Here is a 13,917-nt window from a genome sequence, read left to right on the forward strand (position 1 = left end):
ATCACCAGCAAAACATGTTCCACCTGCATGTCTAGTTGGGATGCAATACTCTGTGAGCAAGAACAGCTTGCCTTCTAATGGCTTCCAGCCTTGGCAGACACCCTGTCCCTTCTATCCCCACTTTCAGGGACAGCTCAGCTGCCTGAGAAGCAGTTCTGCAGCAGCTGTAAACCTATAGCCCAGCATACCCAGGTAAACAGATTGCAGATTAGTAAGTTTACAGCTGGTTTACTACAGAAACCCTGCTGTTCAAAAAGTTAATATATGCATGCAGTGGGGTGGCAGCCGTACCATGAACTACAGCGCACAGCTGTGTGAACTGGATTCCTAAGAATCACCCTGAATTTTTTCTACTTCAAGCACAACAACTCACAAAAATTTCTCCAGTCTAACATGGCACTCACAAGAAACTTGTGCTAGCCCACCTCACAGATGACCAAATAGAAAGAAAACCCTGACGATTTACCTCAAAGATTTGGATTTAGGTTGTTCTTACTTCTCTTTTTAAAAACTCTTCTGGTTTTGCCCAGTTAAAAGGTAGCCATAGCAGCAAACACACACTTACTTCCTTATCTGCCCAGTATGTGTTCCAATTCAAACTAAATCAGCTAAGGCAGTGGAATTTTGTGTCTGGCTACAGCGGATTAGCTCTCATATCTGCGTATTTCATAAACACAGACTAAATTGCCTTGAAATAGACTTAAAAAGCACCCACAGATTAATTTATACTGATTTCACTAAATCATTTTAGAACCATGCGTTAAAACTAACCCAACCTCAGCCTAAAGCTGACTACTCTTGTATAAACACTACCTGCACGCTCATGCTCCACATCCTCTCTGCATTCTGGATAACTAATTATTCCAAAAGATAAGAGGGAAGATAAGAAAGTAACATACCAGTAGTCTGTCCCTGTTTAATCTCTTCAGCGGTCCTGTCTATCAGGACATAGAGAGACCACACAACGCAGGTGATGGCAATGATATGGAATGTTACAGAGCACATGATCTTCCTCCTCTCACTGGCTGTCATCTGCAGCTTCTCCCACTGTCAAGAAACCCAGAAGCAGAGCAAGAGATTAGGTGTTTACTGTAGTTACGAGACAGTATAACAAAAAGAGAACACTGATAAGAACAAAAACCAGGCAGGAGACTGGCTTCCTCCTAGCATGGACTTTAAAAGTCATACAGTGTTATGGCTCTGACCATAGCATGCGTGTGACAGCTGGCAGCTCGCCCTGCTGTGACAGGAGTCATCCTGGTGCCAGAGGGGACCTCCAGTGCTCAGCTCCCATCTGGAGCCTCAGCACAATGTCCTCACACCCTGCTTACCCACGCAGGGGCAACTCCAGCACAGAGGGACCTTAATGCCTTGTTCAGTGCAAGTGAGGCTACTCCTTTCTGTGTGCCCCACTCAGCAGCTACCCACAGTGACAGCTGAGCATTGTGAGTGGCAAAGGGTAGCCTTGCTCAGGCAGGCATTCAATAAAACACTGCAGTACAAGTGGAACATGATCCAATTGACCAATGTGTGTAAGACATCTACGCTGAGCTCTGCTACAGTCCCTCTCTGCACAGTGAAGGCTGTTTAGCTCTCAGCTCACGGCTGTTTAGATCTCACCTCCTACCTCTGGGGGTTTCATTCAATCTTCACATATATTTAACACTACTTACAGCCGTGACATCCATATTTTATTTTCAGCGTTTCAAGTGCACTTAAATACATATGCCCTAAGAACACACAGTAGAAGTGGGATGACAGCTTTTGTAAGTGAGAGGATGCAGTAAATTAAATCCCCAGACTATTGATGATGTTTATACACCCCACAAGAAACCACAAAGTCAGGTCACCGTATTTAGGAAAGATACAAAGAAAGTAGAAAATTATTTTAGATGCTTCTAATATGCAAGGGATTGTAAAAAAACACAGCTTTTTTTCCTTTTTTTCTTTAACCTGAGACACCCTTTTTTTTAATTATTTTTTGGAAAATTCTCCTATATATATGATAAAGTTTTGCATGTGAGATACACGTCCCTCAGCATATCTGCTTGGAACAGAAAGGTAAGATGGGCTTTTCTCACACTTTCACAAAATATATGCCGGGGCACATAGGCTCTTCATACATACCTATATATTTCTAGAGAGGTGCATTTGATGTCTTCTAGAGTAATTTGCAGAAAAAGAGGACTTTGAACAGGAAAAATAATGTGGGCAAGGGTGACCTGACTAGTATGATTAAGATCACCCATTATGCTGAATTACTGTTTCCAGTGCTACAAATAAAAGAATAATTGAAATATTAAACAGAGACTTTGTGACCCTCTCTGTCTTGCAAACAATGCCTTTGGCCAGTCCAAGCCACATCTCCAGTTCTGTGGGCATCTAAATCTCACAATGAACACCTGAATTCAATATTTCCCGCAATGACATGCTAGACTCATGTCATGCTAGAAAGCTATGTTCTTTCGATCTTCTTAGAAACAGATTGGACAAAACATTCCATTTGGATTTTATTTTAAAAGGAAAATTGCTTTAGTGTCTGAACAAAGGTTTTTACTTTTGGTAGAAAGTATAAATTAAATTATTTTGTCAAAAAGTGTGCATGTGAAATCTATTTGTGAATGCTTTTACAGAGCCATGAGGAATTGTGCTTTGACTGGTTTATATTTCTCTTTTCTGCTGGACAATACCTCCTCTGAGCTGCTGGATCCACAACCACCAAACCAATGTGCACCACCTCATCTCCTCAAGTGATATGACTGCACAGCAAAAGAGAAGATATTCTGCTAACTATTTAACTATGCACTAGTCCAGAAAGGCAACTAGAATCTGTAAGTCCCTGCTGCATTATTCTGATGATACAGCATTTCCCAGTTAAAACAGGAGTTCTGGGTTTTGAAGTGTTGTTAAAACAAACCAAAACAAAAAAAAACCCAACCAAAAAAAAATCAGCAGAAAATTTGGATTTAATGTCTTCTTTTTTTTTTTTATTGAGATTTTAAAATGGAGTATCCATTTCTTGTCTTCCCTCATCTTCATTTGAACCTGACACATTTTGTTTCTCATCCTCTTCCCTTACTAACGTAGAGTATGAACAGCCCAACACTGCAATACAACCTAAAGATACTGAGGAAGTTTAATTCCATTTCTACCCTATAGTCAAGCACAAACCCTATTATTTGTCCCATCGTGCTCATAATCACCAGTTTCAGGCTGTTTTCTCCTGACTGACAGGATATCATAAAGGCTGAGTTGAAGGCAGCTTATCTTCTGGCTGCAGCTGAATCTCTAAAAAGACTTTTTAGATGTATTTCAGAGGAAATTTCTTCTTCTGTTTATGGCTCTGTCCCTACCTTCCGGCATCTGGTCTCTATCCTACAGATGACCTGTTCAGATATAAGTAATGATGCTGAGTGATTCATTTCTGAAGGTGCCCAACAGCTTTTTCCCCACAGGGCATAATACTCCGAAACTGCATCCCACCCACTCTAAGCAGAGAAAGCACAGAAAAAAACATTTACACACAGAGAGCTGCCAAGCTACAGACAGTTTAGCTACAATAGCTAACTCTCAGAGCTGGATTCCATTGATGGTGAATTTGGCATGATGAGTGTTAATTTAAATCTTTTTTCACCCATACAAAACTGACCAGACTTAGAAAAGAGCCACAGAAACATGATAAATATGTGGGGAGTCCTGTGGGCTCATGGGCAAGAGCTGCCTCTTTTCAGAGTGGATCTGTGTTTAAGAAAGCATTTCCTTGGGAAAGCAGGTCTTGTGCCTACCTTTCTCAAAGGCTTCAGTTTTGTCTCCATGATGAACTCATACTTGCACAATTCACAGCATCGCGTATCTGAGCTCTTGATCCATTGCTGCAGGCAGGCTTGGTGCACAAAATGAAGACTTCCCGTGCAGTGACAGGGTGTAATCAAAGGGCTCTCATCATCTCCTTCACAGTGACATATCCTGAATCAGAAGAAAAGCTGCTCATTAGGAGAAGAGGAAGCAGAAAGGATGTGGAAGGGGCATGTAATACCTGTGATCACGCACGGTTGCCCATTGAGGATCCTGAGACATACATATCAAAGGAATGTGTTCAGTAAAGGAGCTAAAACTAAAGAACTCCATTGCTGTGCAAGCACATACACAGGCACAAAATAATTGGGCACAGACACTGCTAACTAGACAGCCACTTTCTAACAGATGAGGCAGACACACAGAGTCTGACAGAAATGCCGTATCCAAAAGAAAGAAGAGGGTAAGAAATGACAACGCTTCATCTAGAACAATAGCACTTAACTGAAAATAGCACTTAAACAGATCAGATAGCACTTCCCAAGACAAAATATGCACAGAGAGGTACAGCTACTCATGGATTACAATCTGAAATGAAAGATAAAACAAAACTCTGCCAAAAACTGTGAAACAGCCCAATCCAGGATCATGAATTTAGACAGCCTGGATTTTGCACAAGAGAAGTGATAATTTCTAGTGCCAACTGCCAAGAAGACAGATCCACACTGCAAAGCTACAGCACTGAATCTCCCTAAATTACACCTACTGTAAATGGACGAACAGGTTTGCTCTCCAATTCTTACTTTGCTAATAAGGAAGCATTAGCTCTGGAAAATTCCCCATTTCCCTCACAGCCTAACTGTGCAGACAGCAAGGACACTCAACATAGTGTTACTACCAGGTGATGGCATTTGATTTCCAGCTTCAATTTATACACAACCCTTGGGTTGCATGAAACATCACTAAGCCCTTCTAACCATGTGGAAGAGGTCATGAATTGAAAAGGGGATGGTAAGGAGCTCAGGGAATGAATATAAGTTACTAAGCATATGTGAAGTACATCCTGGCATGCTGCCATCCCTGTCTATTACTGAAATCTCTTACTGATGTGTAGCATCTTGCCTCTTGCGACCTTGCTGATAGCTGGCATGTGGAAATGAAGGAGTGGGTGGATTACAGCAGTGTCTTGTTGATGACAAGCCAATACAGAATGAGATTTTGCTGGTAATGAAGGGGGGAATCAAATAATATTGGCAAGTACTAACTAAGCCAGCTTCAGAAAGTGCTGTCAGAGAGAAGGAAGATCAGGACAGTAAAATGCTAGGTAGAGGGATGGGATGTTTGCTCTGATATGTGGTGACTCCTGCTCCTCAGTCACATTTTGGAGCTGGAGCAGACCTGCAGACAAGTCACCATGAAGACAGTCCAGAGTTGCCTGTTCCCACCGTCTGTGCATGATTAAATCCTCTGCAGTTGGAACATGGATACCCATCTTTTTTGGACCTCGCACTATGGACATCACAGCACTCAAACACCCATTTCGACTAAGGCATCTAGAAAGCTCTTTACTTTAAAAGAGCATGGTGGGATACAAACTGTGTTGAAAACATAAAAAAAAAAAATCTTAGGCTCCATCAACCTGATCTCAGAAGCAATTTTCAACCTGTTTTCTTCCTGACTCCCCATCCTCTGACCAAACCAGCAGTGACTGCAGGACAACACTTTGCTCATGAAAAGCCAAGACATGTTCAGCTTGGCCTTTAATATGTGTGGCTGATTCTCTCATGATATTCCCAGTTTGGGCACTGATAAGAGAAAAATACCATCTCAGAACACCAAACATTAAACAAATTGCAAGAGAATTTATTTGACTCCAGAGGAAATTATTTTGTTTAGTAGCCTTGTTAAGTGCATCAGAGGGGTGCAAGACAGCAGATAGAAGGCTGCATGCTTCAAGTTGCACATATTAAAGCAAGGTGACAGGGTGACAGAAAAGACAGAAACAGCACAAAGGCAGGGAAAAGCAGAACGGTCACCACCACACATGGGAGGGCTCGAAGGTAGGTGGTTCTCTGGTAAACCAACCTGCAGGTATCCCCCGATGTGGACACAGGGGAGAGAGGGGGGAATTTTTCTGAGAGGGGGGAAGGGCAGTCAAGGTCACTATCCTTCTCAACTGAACAGAGAGGCGCCCGCTGCTCTTTTGTTTTCAATTTCACTGAGGTGCTGTCCTCAAAGACGTCATCATCTCCCATATCATCAGAGCAGAAGTCTGTGCTTTCCACCAGCACGCTGGAGGATTTATCAGCTTGGAAGTGACTGGAATAGTTCTCCAGTTCGTGGAACTTATGCAGGCTGCTGGTGCTGGAGGTGTGGGAGAAGGAAAAAAGGTAACGCAACAGTTTTTTGCTCCTTGAGGTGTCATGGTCCACTTTGTCCTCTAGCAAGGGGATATGTACAGCGCTGTGGTTCTCTGCTCCTCCTGATGCACTTGAGTAGTTGGAAAGGGAAGCGATACAGGAGCGCTTAGAATTAGTAAAAGAAAGAGGCCTGAGATTCAGCAGTTTCCTCTCGTTAAGATGAAATTTGTTAATCCTTAAACACTGCTCTTGAGTTGGGGTCAATTTGCCTTCTGAGCGTGTTCGCTCCACATAGTCAAAGCACTCACTGGTGCTCTGAGCCTTCTGGTCCACGTCATTGAGGGACTTGGAGAATTTCAGAGTGCGGGTGGGCTTTACATTCTTAGCAGGCCTGAGTGCCTGGCCCCGATCCTGCCCACAGGAGTTTCTCTTTGCTGCATGTAATGTGTCCTGACAGATTACTGTCACAGTGACCCCTTGTGTCAGAGGGCTCTGGCAGTGAGGATTTTTCAAGACAACAGCAGACTGCACTGGACTGTGATGACAACACTCAGAAAACACTGCACTGGAACTGCATGCAGAACAGTGGAATAAAAGCACAGAAAGTAAAAAACAATTACAAAAGAGAACACACATAATTAAAAGTGAAGAAATGAGAATTATGGCTAGTGTGGGAATGGCAAACGTAGCGGGGCCAAACAGTCAGAGGGATTTGATGAAGCAGTGTTAGACAGCAGCTGAGTCAAACAAATGGGATGCTTCACATAGGAACCCCACATCGCTTACTTCCCCATACATGTGCTTTTCAGCTTTTGGGTTTTTTTAACTTGAAGCTCGCATGAGCCTCACTGTGGCCATGCAAACACCACACTGTACCTGCAGATGTCCTGGTTGGATGGTGTAACAGAAGTCTGAGAGAAGCTATGAGGGGCAGAAATAGAGGTTGGACTTCCAGCCTGCAGTGAAAGTAAAACAAACAAACAAAAGCAAGTCACAGGTCAGAAGAATTTGGTATGCACAGGAATCACCTTCACGTTCAAACACAGCATATGAAGTCAGATATCACACTGCATCAGACATTCAAGGACTAATTGCAAGGAAGTGGCTTTACTTTCAAAGCTAGAATGGGAGGTCACACAGCCTCATCCTTAGGAAAAGTAATAATCAGAACAGAAACATTTTTCCTCAAGGTCAAATGCAGCCATCTCTGAAGCAGAACCTGCCAGCTGCCAAACACTGCACAGAACAATAGCTCAGGAAATGAGCAATGCTATGGTAATTAGAATAATTAGGTGGAGGTGTGTGTATAGACTAGTCGGAATTTAACTACCACATAATAGCTAATCCTTCCACTTACAATGATGACAAGAGATTAGAGGCTTAGGGCTTCTTTTCACAAGACAGAGCCCTCAGTAATTCGGTACCTTAAACCCTACTTGGGGAGTTATTTTCTGTACTAGCATACCCACAGGAGCACCATCTACTTCAGACCATTCCCTGAAGTACTTTGTACTTTGCATGGCCTTTCATCCTGCCCTTACTCTGACAGGGTCTTCCACCTACCTGGAGAAGAGGTGTGGCAGCAGTCACATCCATAAGACCCAACAAGAGCACAGTAAGACATAGAACAACCTAAGAATTCAAAATTCAGCTGAACTAACCGCCCCAAAAAGAAAGGTACGCTCTTGGCATACTTAACACTTAATAGACAAGCCTTTAAAATCAATATAGTAAGAAAAATCACCGTCTCAGAGTTGGGACATGATGGGCTATATTCTGTGGGTCACAAACAGAAACTTCTTGACTCTTCCTAGAGGTTTCAGCAAGGAGGACACCTCAATTGATAATCTCATAACAGAGAATTTTTAAACCTGGTTCTCCCACTTTCCACAGCTGCTGGATAGGCTGTGCTGCTCACCCACTGCGGCAAAACACTCCTTGCATTTCAAAATCCAAACAAAGGTTTACAGCTTTCTTGATCTACAGAGCAAAGCCTGAAACCCAGGAAGGAACAATTCAACCAACACAACAGGAGTGCCAACACCACGCTGGGCTGTACAAAAACCAGCAGAGCCAGCACAGACTTGGGTCAGGCAAGTGCACAAAGCCAGACTAGGAGAGACCTCAGGTCACGAAAGGCGTGCTGCCACAGAAGCATGCTGTGCCCAGCCCTGTACTTCAGCTTGAGATGCCAGAGCTAGCTCAGTCATCACTGCTTTGATGATCTCTGGTCATGGTGCAACACACATGCTGTATCTCTCTCAGAACTCTTCAGTCCTATACTTAATTTGTTAAAAGACCCTATGGTATATTTAAATAAGGCTGCTGCAGGCTTTTACATTCTCATAGCAAAAGCAATAGCTTGTCACACATTATACTCTTCTTTGCGAGAGAAGATGGGTATACTAGGATACACACCGTACTTTGTAAATACAGATACAACCACTATCTTCCATTTTACAGGACTCATCTGTTAAGGTTTTGTTTCTCTAGCCAACAGCACTACAGAGAGCAATATATCTGGCCTCACACTGGGATGCTTCAGGTGCACTGAGCCTGAGAAAACAGGTATCCATTTACAGCCGGGTCTGCAGGAGACGAGAGGCAAGACTAAACACACACCTCTTGATCCATAGCAAGACACTGTAACTTATTTCCCATCCTGCCCAGCTAGGCACATGTATAGAATAAAAACCAAGAGATTGAGCCAGAAAGCAAACTGAACTATGTCATGACTGTGACAAAACAAATTAAAGACTTAAACATCAGTTATTTGCTTTATCCTGGAAATTATGGTTCTTTACATTTTATACCACTTGCACATGCTAATAATATAGAATGTTGATCATACAGTGAGGTGAATTCAGGTATTACTTGGAAATTAGCTTTCTATTTGATGCCTAACCTCTCCTAAAAGCAGGAACATCTCTGACTTCAAATCTAATCTTTTAAAAAGAGTTTGTGCAGTAATTACTCTTTTTTAAAAAAAGACTGACAAATTAGTGAAAGACCTGACACACTATAATCTGCTGCTATAATTATGCAAATGAAAATTAATAAGACTTAAATAATTAATTATTTAAAAAGACTTATTTAGCAATCTGCTAAAAACAAAATATTGAACCAGTAAAACAGCATGTTTCATTCTGCCATGGAAAGAGCCGTATATTGTTGGAACTGGAGTCACAAATCAATTAATAAATCTGGTTTTATGTTATAAGCAAATCACAGAAGGTAACCTGCTTAGAATGAATCCAATCTCTCTATTCCTTCACTTTAGCAATGAAGCTTTCCAAAAAAGGACAGTGGTATATATGATGTGACACTATCACAGCAGATGACTGGATTCAAAGATACAAAATCTCCCTTCTGAAGCTGTGTTACTGGTTTTTTGATCCAAATGCTCAGCACCAAGATGATGTCAATCTCACCACTTGGGAAATCAAAAGGCTGGGACAAAATAAATAAAAAAAAAAGAAGGCAGAATTTAATTTGCATTTCAAGCTTACTATTCTGTTTCTAGATGCCAGCACTGTTCAGGGCAGCTTGCAAAAACCCCGCATCTGAGATACATTTCCTCTTACCTTCCTGCTTCAAAACAGAAGGTCCTTTGCTCCACCTTCATACATAATGCAAATCCAACCAAAATACGAGCACTTGGAAAGGCACCACAAAGTAGAACACCAAAACATTAGGGGAAGTTACACCCCATCCTTGTTTTAAGCTAACTTAAGCTGTGGCTACCAACAAACGCCATGGGTCAATGGTTCAATGGCTTTTGGCAAGTCTCTCACTACATCCTCCTCTCCTGCCATGGTATTTCCTCATGAAACTATTTACTCAGGTACAGAAGCTATCAGGTAGAGAAGTGCCGCAGCAAAGAAGAACCATAGGCAGCCTTGGGCCAGAATAGGGCAAAGAAGAGGCAATGTGATGGGAGAATGCATCAGAGGTGGATCCAGCTAGGCTGAAGCTCTGAGGTGAGTTCCATGCAATGCTCAGCTCTGATGAGGCTAGGAAAATAAGCAATCAAAGCCTTCCCCACTCTGTAGCTTCTGGTGCACACATACCACCCTTACTACCTCAGAAGCAGCACTTTCGGCTGAACTGGCTACTTACAATGGCAATAGCAGTTTTAAGGCACTCCTTGCCATCGGAGGTTTCTGCCATGAACATTATGTGATAGGTATCCTAAGCCTTGGCAGCCTGAATTCAACCTTTCTAACACTAGAATCACTTGCTGAATCACTTCAGACTTTCATGCCCTTTGCATGAAGGAATATCACTTCCAGTGACAAGCCTCGTAGCTATGTGCTAGTGAGTTACCCTGTACAGCCTGACTGGTTGCCTAAAATAGCTCAGGACTAAAGGTCAATAGTTAGTTAATTGTGTATATTGACATTCCCACCTAATGTAATTCAGCGAGGTCACAGTACAGCCTTCTGCACTAGTATTTAGATAACCACAGTGATTCTGAAGATAGCAATCCCTGGAAGCTCTCTGGAGGGTTGCCATCAGGAAGATATATACATCCTTTTATACATATATATATATGAATGTATGTGTGTGTGTGCATATATATATATATATATATATGTACGTATGTGTGTATATATATGTGTGCTGCCATAGCTGGTTATTCTCATTCTGCCCCCACTCCATGAACAGTGTGATCTGTTGGTAAAAGAACTCAGCCTTTTCTGATTATCTATGTATGATTACATGCTGAACACCAAAGAACCAAATAAACCCACCCTGCCTCAGAAAATAAAGTCATCTTTGAAGTGAGCCATAGTGAACACGTCAGTGGGTTGGGTGTATTCCAAAATAACCTGCTTATTTGAGATGGCACTTCTCGGTATAGTTGCTGTTGTCTCACTCTGGGCTCCACTTCAGTACTAGCAATTATACCTTGTTTTAAAGAACAGGGCCTGTCACATTCTAAAAATCTTATTAAATTATTCATTAAAGCTAAGAACTTAGAAACAACTTTACTCCAGAAGAATACCTCCGCTGATTGAAAGTCTGAAGGAAGCAAAGAAGGTTTTCCCACACACCTGCTAACTTCATCATTTCTAAGTGCCACATGAATAGAACCAATTCTACGACCCTACTATTTGTGCTACAAAAGCACCTAGCAGTCTCAGCTAAGGACCTGGAACTAACATGCTAGGCACTATACATATTTAATAATAGAGCAAAACTCTCCTTTTGGCAGACAAAGAATTAGAGAAAAGCAGCACAGTTTAAAGTCTTTTACTCGAGGACCTGCAGCACAAAGAGCTTCAGACAAATACAAGTTTAGTGATACAGCAAGGAGCCAAACACTCCACAACCCAAATTTCAACCTGGCATTTTGATTATGGGTTTGCCTTTATTTTACACTGCAATGAACCCATTTCAAATCTATGTTTTTCTGCTTGGCAAAATACATACATCAAGTAAGAGAGCTTTAAAAATCCTGAAAGGTAGCTAGCCGCACCTGATGCTGAAAGATGTCTCAAGCACCACTAGACCATTGCAGCAGTTTCTGTCTGCCTCTGTTTTCCATAAGAACCACAGAAGCACAGTGATGGTCTTCTCCACTGAGCCAACTCCAACTACCACCAGTCGCTCTGGGGATTATAGAAACACAGCTAACCATGGTAGGTGGTAGCTAAGTGGAGACAACTCCCACCACTGCCCCAAAGCTGTCCTGTCCCAAGCACAACCAGTGATCAAGGCCTGCTACTTTTAATATTCCCCCCCTGCAATCCCCCTGCATTGTGATGCTTTTTCAGCACCAAGATCACAGTGCTGCTATCTGCAATGGGCCACTGGGAGTTTTGTTTGGATTGGATTTGTCTCTCCTGGTATTAACACATCAAAATGATGAATGTGGCAGCAGCACAGGGAAAAGGCAGAATCAGAGGGATGGTTATCACACCCTGTGTTTTCGAAGAACTCTTCGCCAAAGAGCTATCTTCTTTCTCACGCACAGATCCTATTTAAATATGTGTAAGAAGGCAAGGCTGCTGCTAGACATGGACACAGCTGGCATTTATCTTGCATGCTACATCTTCAGAAGCAGCATAAGCCTGAGGCTCTGCTCCCCTCTAAGTTTACATCACAAAAACCAAGACCCCATACCTGCTCCTTTGGCAGGATCTGGGTACAGACAGTGATCTAGGAAAGAAAACAAGGGATGGGTGTCTTGTGAGAAAAGGCACCAAATGCCACTGAAAAGGCACTCCACAGCCAACCTGGCTAGTCTTCAGATAGGGAAAGGACATCTACAAAAAGACCCAGGGAATCAGTCTCTCTTTGTGCCACCCCTGATCCAGGCACCTCCCCTCCCTTTGTCAGTGGCAAAATCCCTTTGCCCCAGCCCTGTCTCACCCACAGTGGCAAAATTCAGGTCTGCCTGCTGCACTAAGAAGTCCTGAGCCTGGGCTGAAGGCAGGCAGGGAAGTGTTGATTTCAACCAAGGGACACATCCATCATTACTTTTGAGTCACTGCAGAGTAACTGTAAGTGCCTGGCTCCATCTATCCACCAGGATGCAATATATTCGTGTTCTTATGCTTTCAGTAGGTGCTGTATTCCATGTACACACTGGCTGATGGCTCCGCTGAAGTGCACTGCAGCTATAAAGCCGCCAAAGCTCACCCGTGAAACAGACAAGGCTGTTTCATTGCACGCATGCCAAAGGAGGCCTCAAGCTGAACTAGCACACCTGGGCAGCAGTGCAATGAGACCAACCAGCTGTGCCGAGTATACTAACCTGACACATAAGATAGCCCAAACGGGCCACCTACAGACAGACTGGATGTTGTGAAGGGCAGACAGTCCTGCTAACAGGCTGGTTTTGAAAGCTTTTCTTAAATATGGCAGGATCAAATATCAGTAACTTCTCCGCTAAATTCTTCCTACCAGACTTGCACCATTTTGAGTTCCAGCACATATTAAAATCAAGTGTCTTCAGCTGGGATAAATTAGCATTATTAGAATGGAAAGTGGTTAAAAAAAATGGAGAGAAAAACAATTAAAAAAAGACAACATGGGAGAGAGGCATCTTAAGTTTTCACAACGATCATCACCACCATACAATTTTGGCAACGATTCCATAGGAACCAGCAGTCAGCTGCTAGAAGAACTTTGTTCCATACTTTATATAATGTATATGACTATAATTAACATTATGTCTAGAAACCAGAATTGAAGCTGAAGTCAGCTTCCCCTCATTCTTCCTAAGGAAATCTAAAGGAGGATTCTGGCAGGAACTTTCTCTAGAGATACCAGAGCCAAAGCCGCTACAGAAAGGAAGCTATCTATCCTTTCAAAATCTCCCCAGGTGCAATTCAACCTGCCTGTAGCACAGCATTAATGTTGACTAAACCCAGTAGCAAGGTTCTGCGGGAGAAGAAAAATATAGTAAAATAGCCCTTTGACTTTAAAATCTCCCTCAAAATACCTTGAATGGACTGAGGGGAGAAAAGAGGAAAGGAAACACCTGAAGGTTTGTCCTTCAAAGAGTACCATCATACCTACATGCAGTAAGAATCCAGCCGCAGTAGAGGGGATTTATCACAGCACAGGGAGAAAATCACACTCCTTATGAACACAAGTGCACCATGCCCAAGCATGATATTACTTGCTCTTATGGGCAGGGAAAAGAGCATACCTTAATCTTCACACTACACATTTTTTTCTGTCTTTTCCTTTCTCCAATAGCTCAGTAGAAGGATTTTGTATTTTTTTAAGCAACTTCTCTTTCCATACC

At 42.5% G+C, this 13,917-nt stretch overlaps 1 protein-coding gene across 2 annotated transcripts in view; it reads right to left on the minus strand.

Annotated features, from left to right (window-relative positions):
- MARCH8 (membrane-associated ring finger (C3HC4) 8, E3 ubiquitin protein ligase) overlaps positions 1–13,917 on the minus strand; it is a 73,536-nt gene that overhangs the window by 2,234 nt on the left and 57,385 nt on the right. Inside the window, exons 3-6 of one of the 2 annotated variants that reach the window (XM_010024440.1) lie at positions 7,032–7,111; positions 5,881–6,726; positions 3,786–3,966; positions 900–1,047 (exon numbers count right to left, since the gene is read on the minus strand). In XM_010024440.1, coding sequence (XP_010022742.1) covers positions 900–1,047; positions 3,786–3,966; positions 5,881–6,726; positions 7,032–7,111 — 1,255 coding nt within the window. The remainder of the gene's footprint in view (positions 1–899; positions 1,048–3,785; positions 3,967–5,880; positions 6,727–7,031; positions 7,112–13,917) is intronic. The other variant, XM_010024441.1, reaches the window with a different exon arrangement.

The sequence above is a fragment of the Nestor notabilis genome, unplaced genomic scaffold, assembly GCF_000696875.1.
Source record: "Nestor notabilis isolate BGI_N333 unplaced genomic scaffold, ASM69687v1 scaffold9661, whole genome shotgun sequence".
Lineage (NCBI taxonomy): Eukaryota > Metazoa > Chordata > Aves > Psittaciformes > Psittacidae > Nestor > Nestor notabilis.